This window comes from Dendrobates tinctorius, unplaced genomic scaffold, assembly GCF_039654945.1.
Source record: "Dendrobates tinctorius isolate UK_male_01 unplaced genomic scaffold, ASM3965494v1 ptg000163l, whole genome shotgun sequence".
Lineage (NCBI taxonomy): Eukaryota > Metazoa > Chordata > Amphibia > Anura > Dendrobatidae > Dendrobates > Dendrobates tinctorius.
Genome location: NW_027361830.1, coordinates 608,898 through 623,967, shown reverse-complemented (window position 1 = coordinate 623,967; position 15,070 = coordinate 608,898). Strand labels below are relative to the sequence as shown.

The window sequence follows — 15,070 nt, the reverse complement described above, 5'->3', positions numbered from 1 at the left end:
TGTGCCTCATCTTGTCTCACCGGCAATATATGTTTGGGGGCTATCTATTCCTTTGGGGTTCTACTCCGGGGCACTTTAACTTTCCCCTTTCTTGCTTTAGGCTTAGTTAACTCTTTGGCTGTGCCGAGGCGTCTAGGGCATCGTAGGTATGTCCCACGGCTAATAGACAAATAGCAAGCTGTAAATTCACCCGTGTATACTTCAGTGCCTGTTAATACAAATTACTAGCAAAGTGCATGAGTGTTTCTAGCAGCAATGGTATTTAGAGCTTGAGCTCTGGTGAAAAAGTCATATGCAAAATAATTGTAGTCAGTAAGCAGAGTGAACACAAATGTGTAGATGCATGACCTGTAATGCAGTCCGAATGCCCCAACGCACTTTTCGCGTTTGCTTCTTCCTGGGGGATGTGTCTGTGAGGGGCAGGTATGGACTGGGATGGAAAATCAGCTCTGGCATTTGAAATAACACAGGCCCATGCTGTCACTGGCCCCAAGCACCAGATGGGATACATTACTAATATTACCCTGCATGGAGGAAAGCAAGATTTACTACAACACCAATGTTTCTAATGATACCAGAGGCCTGCTGTGGTAAGTGACTTTGTGCTTCATCACAACTCTTAATAGTATGGGGGTCCTCAGAACACTGATTCTGTTAACAGAGTAGCAGACAAGGCAGCCCACAACCAGACAGGCCCTTCTGGCATTTGCCAGAATTGCCAGATGGCCAGTCCAGCTCTGGTGAGGGGTACCGATGTTGGATCTATTTATAGTCCTGCCTAAGCAGTGGTGGCAGCGGTATGTAATGGCGCTCGCATCTATGTATGGGGGAGTGATGTCAGGGCAGGTCGGCGTTCCACGCCACTGATCCACGCCCCCCCATTCGACGTGTCGGGATAGGGGACAGACTTAGCGACGCTGTGGACGCGTCACCATAGAGACTCACAGCCCGACATCAGAAGGGAGCGCTCACCGCAGGAATGGTCGGGTAAGTGAAGTACCGGGTTCCCACGTAACATGCAGAGCATTATAAATGCCCATTATTAAACAATTTTAAGAACTCTACCTTAGGCTACATACTGTAGATATAAAGTACATAAAGCGAGCCCAGGCTACATTTGCTTACAAACAATATCAGTGCATGATGATGGAGAGATATAAAAATATATAAAAGCTCTGCCTTCCTGTGTACGTACTATAGCTGCATTGTGTTGAAAATTATTGTATTAGCTGAATATAGCACAGATGTGCATGAAACACTTTCAAGGCAATATCTCTTATTAAGCTAAATCTGTGTGTATATATATTAAAAAGTAATATGGGGAAGGGTTTTATTGTTATTAATCCCAGCAAAGAGCAAACAGATGAACGACATACTAGGGCACACAAATCACCACATTAACAGACGGAGCTATTTATCTGAGGTATTGCGGCATATATTTCAGTCAAAAAACGGAGGTGCTTGCATGAAAAAAACATGAATATTTCAATGTGAAGCGAAAAAAGGAGACCCGTAGAAGTGAGTAATCGCGAAACGGCCGTTGTCCGGCACCTCCCTCCCCTAGCATTCCTCTAATGCCCTGCATGTCCACATATCTATTGCTGGAATTCATGTAAAATAAAGACGCACAGTTTTTCAGCTATATTGGTGAGTGCTGCATATTTCTCCTTTATTGTTATTAACTCTTTTACTATCAACTATATACTAGTGCATGTTAAACACAATGTTAATACTGGAATATACTATGTGAGTGTGAAAAAAAAAAATAGAGAGTGAGTGAGATCATATGTAAAGATGAACCAAATGTCCATATCTATAATTTTAGACAGGATAGCACTATAACCAACCAAATAGCAATTTTATAAGATTAAAGATGTGCTCAGTGACTTGCTGTCATAAAGTGACTTTTTAAATCTATATTAATTACTGATGTGAGATCTCTATCTTTAACCATACAGTGTAGTGAAATATCTTAATAGAATCATAAAGTAAAATTACTTGCACACAGTGGATGTAATTAGTGCAAAAAAATGAAAAGTGACTATAGTAAATAATTTATCTACTGCAAGAATAGTACATTTAGGCATCTTACATTAAAAATATTAAGTAATATATAATAAAGTGCCTTCATATATTAAAAATTGCACTTCTGAAAATATCTAAAAATATTAAAAAAAACTATTTTTACTAAGGGCTCATACTCACTTGCGAGGGACTCGCACGATTCTCGGCACTGGGACCGGAGCGTGCGGCTACATGTATTTCTATGCAGCTGCACGCTCTGGTCCCAGTGCCTAGCGGCAGTGCCAGGTTTTCATGCGAGAGACTCGCACGAGAGAATCATGCGAGTCTCTCTCAAGTGAGTATGAGCCCTTAGAGTGTCATTTATATTCTTCCATTTTTTCTTTCTTTTTCCAAGGATAAGAGGCCTCAGGTAGTCATCTGTCCTCCAACATATGAAAATCGCACAACACCAGCCATCTTTCTCCACCCGCACCCAAATCTAAGCTGCTCTCCAGACCATCTACAAACGGTAAGTATCAGTGAAACTAAGGAAATGTGTAACTCAATAGAAAAAAAAAGATGTTAAAAACAAGACATAAAAAGATATACACAACATACTTAAATTCTAAAAGCAATAAATTATTTAAAAGAAAAGGGGCAAAGTTTAAAATTTCATTTAACCCATTAGGCTGAACCGAGCCTATCTTCAGAATCATAGCTATCTCTCCGGACAGGAAGTTGAAAAAGCTTTTGGCTCAAAAGGACCGAAATGGGGATTTTACCCATGCAATGATTGCATTGCTTGCCCCAATATGCAAAGAGCCCTGACGTTTAAATCTAGTGATGGTACAAAGACATTTACGATCACTCAACACATCACGTGCAATACTGTGGCGCCCCCAGGAGTATGGTCGCCACAGTGGCATTACCTTCCTCCAGGGGAGGGTGATGTCATGCCTGGGAGCAATGATGGGTCTCTCTCGCAGTCAATCCATACATGCAACACAGTTCCACTCCAGGCCTGCAGGGGGAACTCTGAACCAGGATTGAGGGGAGGAGTGCTCTCTGAGGGCCAAGAGGAAGGAGTAGGGAGTCAGTCTGCGGAGGGTGAAGTGTGCAGACGTGTGGAGAGAAGCTGGAGGTTGAGCTAGGAAGGAGAGCTCCCTCAGCTTGAGAGCACATGAACTGGAGCCTGGTCTCCACGGTTCTACGGATACTAACGGTCCTACAACAGATACCAGAGGAGTAGGAGGCTGTAAATGCCCTACTCCCATCTAAGACTTGAGGCACAACAGCAGCTTGGATAGAGAGCCGGGACTCAGGAGTGAGGAGTCCCCGAGATAGGCTACAGCTGTCTGCCGTGCAAGTAAGGTTCTTGGGAACATCTGACAGAAGGAACTCTAGAGTAACTAAGTACTGGAGTGCTTCACACCGCAAGGCGCTAGGAAGGAGACTGCACAGCCCGTCTGTGAGAGAGAATCCCTGAGTTGCTTCCAGGCTAGCCTGCTCCATTACCATCTGTAATCAGGACCCTGGGCTGCAGTTATCAAGTAAAGGTAGAGAAATTGCACCCTGCTGTGTCTTGTCTGCTTCCTACCCTGTCGGCACTGCTACATCCCCGTGCCAACCACATCTACACTGCCCTGGGACTACAGCTCCGCCTGTGGGGAGCTACACCATCTTTGCTGCACCACACCATCAGTCCCAGTGCATCTGCATGCAGCATCGGCTTAACACCTCCCTTGCCCAACACCACAGGTGGCGTCACAAACTATTACATTAACCACAAACCACCCTTGATTTGGGCGCCCAGGGCCACGGACCGGGTCACTGCTGCTGTGACACATCCCCGTGACACCGGCCCGGTACCGAGTACCCCATGGCCCTGGGAGGGTGACTCAATACCATAGGCGTTATATACTATGCAGTCTGTCCTTGTGGAAAAATGTATGTAGGTCTCACATCTAGACATCACTAAAAACTCGAATAAGGGAACATTACAGGGATATAATAAATGCTAGCGATAGTATGAATGTTTCGGAATTAAAACCAATACCAACACATTTTAAACTTGCTCATGACTGCAACGCCAAACTTTTAAAGGTGATGTGAATTGATAGGGTTTTTATTGATCAGAGAGGAGGAAGTTGGAGAAAAAGTCTGGCCCAATTAGAGGCTTGATTGATTCTGAAGATAGGCTCAGTTCAGCCTAATGCATTAAATGAAATTTTAAGCTTTGTCCCTTTCCTTTAAATAATTTATTGCTTTTAGGATTAAAGTATGTTATGTATATCTTTTTATGTTTTGTTTTTAACATTTTTTTTTCTCTATTGAGTTACAGTTCCTTCGTTTCTTTGATACTTACCGTTTGTAGATGGTCCGGAGGGCAGCTTGGATTTGGGTGCAGGTGGAGAAAGCTTGCTGGTGTTGTGTGATTTTCGTATGTTGGAGGACTGATGACTATCTGAGGCCTCTTATCCTAGGAAAAAAGAAAAAAATGGAAGAATATAAATGACATTCTTAGTAAATAGAAACTTTTTTTATATATTTTCAGAAGTGCAATTTTTAATATATGAAGGCACTTTATTATATATTTCTTAATATTTTTAATGTTAGATGCCTAAATGTATTATTCTTTTAGTAGATAATAAATTATTATTCACTATGGTCACTTTTCAATTTTTTTGCACTAATTACATCCGCTGTGTGGAAGTAATTTCACTTTCACTTTATGATTCTATTAAGATATTTCACTACACTGTATGGTTAAAGATAGAGATCTCATATCAATAATCTAGTCTATTATTTCTAAACACTGTTTTTCGGTGTTTCCTTTGTATCCCAGTTCATACTGCACCCACACACACAAATGATACACCATTTGAAAGGTAAACTTGCCCCCTTCAGCAAGAAAATAGCCAAACAAACCACACATCCACAATTTGATCACAAAATACAGTTTAAACATTAATTTTCATAAACCTGCAGTAAGGAAAAATGACCGGCAGGTGGCACTACAGTACCCCAAGGCACACTACCAACACATTTGTAAACATGCACTGTTTTCTTGCGGATTACTTCGCCTCACACACACATATGATACACCATTTGAAAGGTAAATTTGCTCCCATCAGCAAGAAAAGAGCAAAACAAACCACACATCAATGATTTTATCACTAAATACAGTTTAAACATTCATTTTCATAAACCTGCAGAATTACACAATGACCTGCAGGTGGTACCTCAACCGGAAAACATTTTTTGGCCTCTTCTTTATTGTATTACCAATCTACATATATAAATAGCTGTCTGTGTTCATCAGCTCATGAAATACATTTACATTTGACCAGCTTGCTTTTTCTGAAATTGCCTGCGCCCCCGACGACCAATGTGCGAAAATTTTGCACGGGCCAAGCTAGTTAATGTAGATTTAAAAAGTCACTTTATGACAGCAAGTCACTGAGCACATCTTTAATCTTACAAAATTGCTATGTGCTTGGTTATGGTGCTATCCTGTCTAAAATTATAGATATGGATGTTTGGTTCATCTTTACATATGATCTCACCCTCTATTTTTTTTTTTTCACAGTCATATTATATTCCAGTATTAACATTGTGTTTAACATGCACTATAGTATATAATTGATAGTACTGTAAAGGGTTAATAACAATAAAACCCGGCTTCTCCATTTCATTTTTTAATATATATACACAGATTTAGCTTAATAAGAGATATTGCTTTGAAATAGTGTTTTATGCACATATGTGCTATATTCAGCAAATACAATAATTTTCATCACAACGCACTTATAGTACGTACACAGGAAGGCAGAGCTTTTATATATTTTTACATCTCTCCATCATCATGCATTTAGTTGTATGTAAGCAAATGTAGCCTGGGCTTGCTTCATGTACTTTAACCTGTATCTACAGTATTTAGCCTTAGGCCTATTTCACATGTCAGTGTCTCCGGTATGTGTGGTGACAGTTTCTCACGTACCCCAGACACTGACACACGTAGACCCATTCAAATGAATGGGTCAATGTACATGTCAGCGTGTTTTCACGGACCGTGTGTCCGTGTGCAAAACACGCAGACATGTCCGTTTTAAGCCGGACACACAGGTCACAAAATGTGCCGCACATATACACACAGAGAACAGCGCACACTGTCCTCCGTGTACATGGATGGCCGCCGGGGAAGTAGCGCTACTGTAAGCCGCTGTTCCCTGGTGGCAGGAGCTGAACGCGGCTGTCATCCATTTGCTCACCGGCAGAGCAGAGGAGAATAAATGAATGAAAAACTGACCTGCTGTGACCTCCGGACCATGTAAGAATGCAAGTGATGAGGTCATGGCAGCTCAAGCTCTGACACAGTGACCTCATCACTTGCTTTCTCCGACGGTCCGGAGGTCACAACAGGTCAGTTTTTCATTCATTCTCCTCTAATAGCGCTGATAGCGGTAGAGCAGGGGAGAATGGATGACTGCCGGCTTCAGCACCAGCCGCTGGGGGACAATGGCTTACAGTAGCGCTACTTCCCCAGCGGCCGTAACACGGTTGCCACATGTGTGCCACACGTAGTACACACACGGACACTGATATCTCTGGTACTGTTTTTTCCGGTATCGGAAATATCAGGACATGTAAAACAGGCCTAAGGTAGAGTTCTTTTATTGATTAATAACGGGCATTTAATGCTCTGCATGTTACGTGGGAACCCGGTCCTTCACTTACCCGCCCACTCCTGCGTTGAGCTCTCCCTTCTGATGTCGGGCTGTGATTATGGTGACATGTCCACAGCGTCGCTGACTCCGTCCCCCTATCCTAACGCGTTGGATGGGGGGGCGTGGATCAGTGACGTGGAACGCCAACCTGCCATGACGTCACTCCCTCATACATCGGTGCGAGCGCCATTTCATACCGCTGCCACCACTGCTTAGACAGGACTATAAATAGACCCAACATCGGTACCCCTCACAGACACATCCCCCAGGAAGAAGCAAACACAAAATGCTCATTGGGGCATTTGGACTGCATTACAGGTCATGTATCTACACATTTGTTTTCACTCTGCTTACTAACTACAATTATTTTGCATATCACTTTTTCACCAGAGCTCATGCTCTAATTACCATTGCTGCTAGAAACACTTATGCACTTTGCTAGTAATTTGTATTAACAGGCACTGAAGTATACACGGGTGAACTTCTAAACCTATTAGAGACTATGCAATTATGCACTAAGCATTTTCCGTAGTATATTACAGTAGTTAAATTAAGTGATTTTTGTTATATGTAATTAAATATTAAGTATATAAGCAGCAATATGTATGAGTCTAAGTATCATTGAATATTAATTTTTTTTTACATGTACTGTTTATTAAATATGTGATATAAGTTCTCACAAAAAGTATATATATTTAGCACTATGACACTTTGATTTGACAACATAGGATTTCATGCAATAGGATATTTTTGACCTCTAATAAGCAGCATATTTTGCACATGTATCTCCGTCCATCAATATTTTAATGTGAATTATAAGTAAATATGTATTTTTCTTTTCAATACTTGGTGAATACTTCCAGTTTTTTGTAGGTTTAATGAAATAATGCTGAGTTTTAACATCCCTAAACTGCCTATACCACTATCTAGTCTATGGGATAGATACTTTCTATCATTTAAAAAAAAAAACTGAATAAGCTATTCTGATTCAAGAGAAGTAAGATTTTTGTCATCCGTGAAACAATGATTTTATGTTTGGCACCTTTGAGGAAGTGGCGCCATTTTTCGAACGCCCACTTAATTGGCAATAATTCACAGTTAACTATGTCATAATGTTTACCAACAGATGAAAATGTTCGTAGGAAGAAGGTACTCGAACGGAATTGAGTGAGAGGCGGTATACCCTGTGACAACACCACTCCCACTCAAAGCTTTGCGGCATCAACTTCCACTACAAAAGGACAGGCTTAACTAATACAGGGTCAGATGAGAAATGCTCTTTTAACTCAGTGAAAGCACTGTTCCTTTTTGGTCAAGTCGGTCAGTTTTTGGCAGTCTTAGAAATATTTTTAATAAATTTATGATAGTAGTTGGCAATCCCAAGGAAATGCTGCAAGGCCTTCAGAGATTTGGGTTGCATCCAGTCCTTAACAGCTTTGACCTTTGAGGTGTCCATTCAGAAACCTTGAGCGGACAATATATACCCCAGGAAATTTACTTCTTCATCTCTGAATACACATGTTTCAAGTTTAGCAAATAAAAAAAAGTTTCTGAGTCTTTGAGTACAGAATGAACATGTCAGATGTGTGACATAATATCAGGTGAATAAGCCAAGATGTTATCCAAATAGACAACCACATATTAACGATGTATGTCTCTGAATATGCTATTAACAAAATTTTGAAAAACAGCTGGTGCAATACTTAGCCCATAATCAAAAGAGCTTATATGGAAAGGCTTAGAGCAAGCCAAAACAAGTACATTTCCAGTACTTTTTTTTTCTTTGCATTTACCATGTTCACTATAAGGTAAAAGTGACCTGGCAATATGATTCTCCAGCTCAGTACAATTACATAGATACCAAACATGTATAGTTTTTTTATTTAAGTGGTGAAAAAAAATTGGCGTGTTAAATCTTTCTGTCAGAGATTGAATAAATCAGCCATCATCTGCCAGGAAAGATGTAGGCTTGGCTTGTGAACCCGCATCAAAGGCAGGGACATGACATATGACAAAACTGTCCATCATATGTCATGAAGGGATCTGGTCTCACACAGGTACCCTGGACTGGGGCCATATAGTCAGCTGCTGACCGGTGAAGCAAGCTGAAGGGAATAAGTGTTGCCACGCAGGTTCAGTACCAAGAGGTTATGTCATGGACAAAATCCGAAAGCTAGTGGATGGTCAAAATATAAGCTGAAGTCCCAAAAGGTGAAAAATGAGGAAGACAACACAAAGCAAGGACTAGAGCTATGGGCCATGTAAGCAGAACTTATTGACTGCCAGTGGAAGTCAGAGACCCGAGAGTTTAAGTAGCAGAGAATCCTGCCTAGGTCTCTCAGAAAGGATTAATCAAAGTCAAACACTTAATTTCATATTTCCCTAATCTAGTGGCACCAAAAGGAATAGAACAGTACTGTAGCAGTCATGTGTCATGGTGCCGCCTAGCGCCTGAAGCAGAAACAGAGGGCTAAAAACAGTACAGATGTTACAAGATCCCTATGTAGGAGAAGGGTGAAAACTTGAGTATCCTTGTGAGCTGCTATCACCAAGTCTGGCTGTGGAGGTCTAACTCAAGTTGATTCATTACAGAATAACTGACCTACATTTTTCAAAATGTTATGAGCCATATTTACAGAGATTTGTATTTAATTAGTTGAGGCTGTTTACTGTATACCATAAACATACTTCAAAATTAAACTTTATTAGATTAAATTTATTCATATTTATTTACGTACATGGATATCATAGACGGTTCCACCATTGGGACTATGATTTGGGCTTGTAGTAATTATCTGATTACTGGGCTGTCTGTAAAAGGAGTTATCTTCATGACACAACCCACTTATAATATGGATGTTACTTGTAAATCCCAAGTTAACAATATTAGCGACAGCCATTTCTACTGTCGTCCACTAATGAACGCAAATGAGGAGTGTGCCATAACATTGTGACGTAAAATGTAAACTCGAGAGCTTATTCACCCCAGCGGAAGGCGTGGCTGCACTACAAAATATGGTTGCACAGCAGGTGAATGCCACCTTATAAAGTAGACTAATTAGACTAAAACTACCTAAAGTTGTAACGCTACATGAAGCAAAGCTATAGAAGTAGAAGAATTTTCAGAAAGAAAAATTGAGGCTTTTTATGTTCCGTGCAGCAATCACCTGATAACTTTCTTAATTATAACATTAAGTCTTTTATGTTTTATCTATAGGCAAAAATGTTTTGATTGTGTATGCTCATCAGGAGCCAAAATCAATGAATGGTTCATTAAAAAATGTTGCAGTTGATGTTATGAGTAAGATGGGATGCAGAGTCACTATCTCTGATCTATATGCTATGCAGTTTAATGCGGCAGCAACCGGAAATGACATCACAGGTCAGTCATATTGGCATATTTTGGAACTATATAGAAACATTTAAGGAGGAATTTATTAAGATGTGTGTTTTATAATCCATTCTTAAACCAAGCTGAACTCCAAGAAGATGCACCAAATAATAAATTACAGTTTTAATAAATTAAACTATCTTTACCGCTTTGTGAACCAGAAATGTTGTGGACTAACATACATCTATTCTATAATTTAAGCAAGTTACAGGCAAAAATTATAGTAAATATGTAAGGTTGCGATAAGCCCTTGACTATTTCCATTTGGCCATGACAACTTTTTAAAAAAATGGTGAAAAAGATGGAAAATAAAAAGTTTCATATTCTTGTGCAAATGAGGCTTGAACAAATATTTAGCCTTTTTTGGGCCATAATTCAAGTGCAGGGCTTAATAAATTCCACAGATGTTTTAAAACTCATGCCAGAGATGCGTGTTATGTTACTTCATTTAAAGGATTCTCAAGAGCTTACTGCAAATACAGGTGCATCTCACAAGATTAGAATATCATCAAAAAGTTTATTTCAGTTCAATACAAAAAGTGAAACTCATATATTATATAGTCATTGCAAACAGAGTGATGTATTTCAAGTGTTTATTTCTGTTAATGTTGATGATTATGGCTTGCAGCCAATGAAAACCCAAAAGTCATTATCTCAGAAAATTAGAATACTTTATAACACCAGCTTGAAAAAATTATTTCAAAATCTGAAATGTTGGCCTACTGAAATGTATGTTCAGTAAAAGCAATCAATACTTGGTAGGGGCTCCTTTGGCATCAATTACTGCTTCAATGCAGCGTGGCATGGAGGTGATCAGCCTGTGGCACTGCTGAGGTGTTATGGAAGCCCAGGTTGCTTTGATAGCAGCCTTCAGCTTGTCTGTATTGTTGGGTCTGGTGTCTCTCATCTTCCTCTTGACAATACCCCATTGATTCTCTATGGGATTAAGGTCAGACTAGTTTGCTGGACAATCAAACACAGTGATACTGTTGTTTTTAAATTAGGAATTGGTACTTTTGACAGTGTAGACAGGTTCCAATTCCTGCTGGAGAATGAAATTTCCATCTCCAATAAGCTTGTCAGCAGAGGGAAACATGAAGTGCTCTAAAATTTCCTGGCAGACGGCTGCGCTGACTTTGGTCTTGATAAAACACAGTGGACCTACACCAGCAGATGACATGGCTCCCAAAACCATCATTGATTGTGGATATTTCACACTAGACCTTGGAAATCAAGGTCTCAGAATCTGGTGGAAGAGAGGAGAGGCACACAATCCAAGCTGCTTAAGGTCTAGTGTGAAGTTCCCTCAATCAGTGATGGTTTGGGGAGCTACGTCATCTGCTTGTATACGGACACTGTTTTATCAAGACTAAAGTCAGCGCGGCCGTCTACCAGGACATTTTAGAGCACTTCATGCTTCACCCTGCCGACAAGCTTTTTGGAGTTGGAAATGTAATTCTCTAGCAGGACTTGGCACCTGTATACACTGCCAAAAGTACCAATACCTGGTTTAAAAACAACAGTGTCACTGTGCTTGATTGGCCAGCGAACTTGCCAGACCTTAACCCCATAGTGAATCTATGGGGTATTTTAAAGAGGAATATGAGAGACACCAGGAGCAACCTGGGCTTCCATAACACCTCAGCAGTGCCACAGCTGATCGTCTCCATGCTACACCGCATTGATGCAGTGATTGATGCCAAAGGAGCCCCGACCAAGTGTAGGGAAGGTGACCTGACGGACAGACTTGTCAGCAAGTAGGAAGGAGGGTTTGCACATTTTAGGCAGATAGCAGTTTTGACAGTGGGAAGACAGCTAGGAAAGTGTAGGTGACGTTCAGTACCTGGGGTTGACCACAAGATGGCAGGGAGGAGTGTGAGTCCAGGACTTGACAGCAGCTTAGGACTTTAGAAACCGTTGGTCATGGGGGGGCGGAGTTACAAGGAACCGGGAAAGTTATAAATTTGACAGGAGGGTTCCAGAAAGTTCCAGTCCCCAGGGGGAGCTCAAGTGACAGGAAGACTGTGACAGTTGGTGCACTGTGAGGAGAACCCAACCAGGGGACTGAGGAGAGAGAACGTTAGGGGGTGGTCCTGACACGAAGTACCGCAGTGTAGACGAGGCTCCGGGTGTGGGACACCGTATTGGCAACGACGATTGACCAGTAAATTACTGTTGGTGTACAGGCCTAAGGCAACCACAGTGACAGAGCTGTCAGAGCGTTCCTACGTGAAAAGGGATGGTGCGTATATACACATCTCAGGTGACAAATACGTTGTGTCGAAGTGTGCTGTAACCGGAGAGCCTTGAAGAGGATTGTGGTGTGCTGCGAGGCCGTCAGGCGGATGGCAAGTGAATAAACTTGGAACTGTTGCACCCGAAATCTGCCTCCATCTTGTGTCTATACGTCACTGCGCGGTATACAGAGGGACCACCCCCCAGCCCGGCCCACTGACCCTACACAAGTATTGAGTGCATTTACTGAATATACATTTCAGTAGGCCAACATTTCGGATTTTTAAATAATTTTTCAAGCTGGTGTTATAAAGTATTCTAATTTACTGAGATTTCTTTTGGGTTTTCATTGGCTGTAAGCCATAATCATCAACATTAACAGAAATAAACACTTGAAATAGAGTCATTACAAACAGTGATCTATGTAATGTATGAGTTTTACTTTATGTATTGAAAAACTGAAATAAATTAAGTTTTAAATGATATTCTAATTTTGTGAGATGCACCTGTATTAGTGGCACAAAATTATGTGCCTAAAACATTTATTAAAATAAAGAGAAGAACTCACGCATGGTTCTCATTTCAGTTTCAAGCAATTTAATTCTGTAAAAGCAAGCAATAGCAAATTAGTAAAATGTGTTCTGATTGAAGATTATATATACTGAAGGTTGGTAATCAAGGATTACTAGGTTTTCCTAATGGCAACTTTACCAGAAATTGGTTACCTACCCAATATTAATAATCTATACTAGAAAATTAAAGGGGTGTTCCCACAAAGATAATTTTAATCAACAGATCTTTGAATAATAAAAAGTTCCACAATTGGATGTTTAGAAAAAATGTTCCTGTGCTGAGATAATCTTAAAAATCTGACCTTGCTATGTACTGTTTATTGGTTGTGTCACATTTATCACATTTATAAGTGACAGGGACACATTTAGAAGATTATCTCAGCACAGGTACATTTTTTAATGCATGCAATTTTGGAACTTATTTTTATTCCAAGAGCTATTAATTAAAAAATACTTTGTTAGTGGGAAAATCTCTTTAATTTTACTGTAATTATAAATTCACCTCAAATTTTCTACACACTTGGGAAAATTATAAAAATATGTGCAGAGGGGAAAAAAAGAGGCATTTCATCCAGATTCTTATTTCTTATGTTGAGATTTTATAACTTATACTTCTAATTAACAGGAGACCTGTGTAATCCTCAGCATTTCCGCTATAGCAAAGAAACAATGGAAGCATTTAAGAAAGGCTGGTTATCTGAGGACATCATAAAGGAACAGAAAAAAATTCAAGAAGCTGATCTTGTCATCTTCCAGGTGATGTTGATCTTTGTCACTATACAGGCACCATTAGGTACACATATTTGTTTGTCCTTTCTTCAACCCAAATCCCTTTTTCACCTATGTATCCAGATGCCATTGCTAGTCAAAGTCTATAGTTGTCAAGTTCCAGTGTTGATATGGCAGATCACAAGGTGATCATCAATGCAGTCCTTCTATGTACTAATACATTTAAGCTGTGCCCCTTTAAGATGGTCACCAGACAGGTCCTTGAGGGAAGATATATATCATTGTGGTTGGTAGCTTCGGTGATGTAAGCTTGAGAAAGCATGCTCAAGCACGTATAGTGCTGAGATGTAATGCCTACTGCAGCGCAGTAGCACACAATGTAATGCCTGCTGCAGCGCAGTAGCACACAACCTCCACCAGGGGGTTCGGGTGAAGGAAAATAGGTACACTCACAGAGAACCCACAGAGCAGCAGGCAGGACCCTCTAGGTGGCGAAAGAGTAGTCAGAAAAGCTGGGTCAGAAACTGAAAGGGAACGAAGTACCAGAGGTCACAGCAATACACGTGGTCAGAAACAAGCCTAAGATGTCAAAGCCGGTCGGGATCGGAAGAACCAGATGCGGAAGACAACAGAACAGGTCAGGGGGCAAGCCGAGCCAAATACCAAGAGATCACAACACAGAGAGTGAGTACTACGACGAGCGAAGTCACAGGGGGAAACAGGAACGGAACCTAGGAAAACGGGCAGAGGACAAATCTGGGTATAACGGGGTCAGCTGCTCAAGCCAGAGACTGGAACTATAACTGACAAAGCCTGGAGGTAACAGCGGACTGAAATAGCCAGAGAGATACCAAAACGAGGCAGGGAAGATTAACTCCTGCATGACCATTCTGGGGAGAATAATCAGAAACAAACCCCAGACTTGATCATGACATGAGAGAGTTAATAAGGCGTATCAAGGCCAAGTTTTACTAGCAGTCAAAGAGATGCATGGGATTGACTGCTCAAAAATCCCACCCAAGGCTCGTGGTTTGGCAAATAAAATGGAGACCAAGTGTCTCATTCGGTGTCTAGGTCTTGAGATGTGTGGATCTCCTGTGTGCTGGTCTGTGCTAAGGCCTTAAGAGCTGAATACTAACCTGAGTAGGCGAATGCGCAATCCTGTAAGGACTATTTACTTATTTGTTTCTTTTTTTTATTTTGTGCTGGAAAAGGCCGTTTTTTGGTTTGGTTTCCTGTGCAGTTTATGCAATCTTAATAAAACCGTTTTCCTGTGCCAACCTCAACCGCAGCTGAGCGAGTAAAACCTTACATCCTATACATTCAAACATATCCCACTAAAATTTTCAAAATCCAGTAGTAGTAATATAATATTTCCTGACAGATATATTTACATGTCCAGTACCTCTTTT

General features: G+C 40.7%; 1 protein-coding gene across 3 annotated transcripts in view; it reads left to right on the top strand.

The window, feature by feature from the left end:
• Positions 1–15,070, top strand: part of NQO2 (N-ribosyldihydronicotinamide:quinone dehydrogenase 2) — a 154,858-nt gene that overhangs the window by 88,049 nt on the left and 51,739 nt on the right. For all 3 annotated transcript variants that reach the window (XM_073550133.1, XM_073550134.1, XM_073550132.1), the window contains 2 exons: positions 9,949–10,113; positions 13,555–13,685. In XM_073550133.1, coding sequence (XP_073406234.1) covers positions 9,949–10,113; positions 13,555–13,685 — 296 coding nt within the window. The remainder of the gene's footprint in view (positions 1–9,948; positions 10,114–13,554; positions 13,686–15,070) is intronic.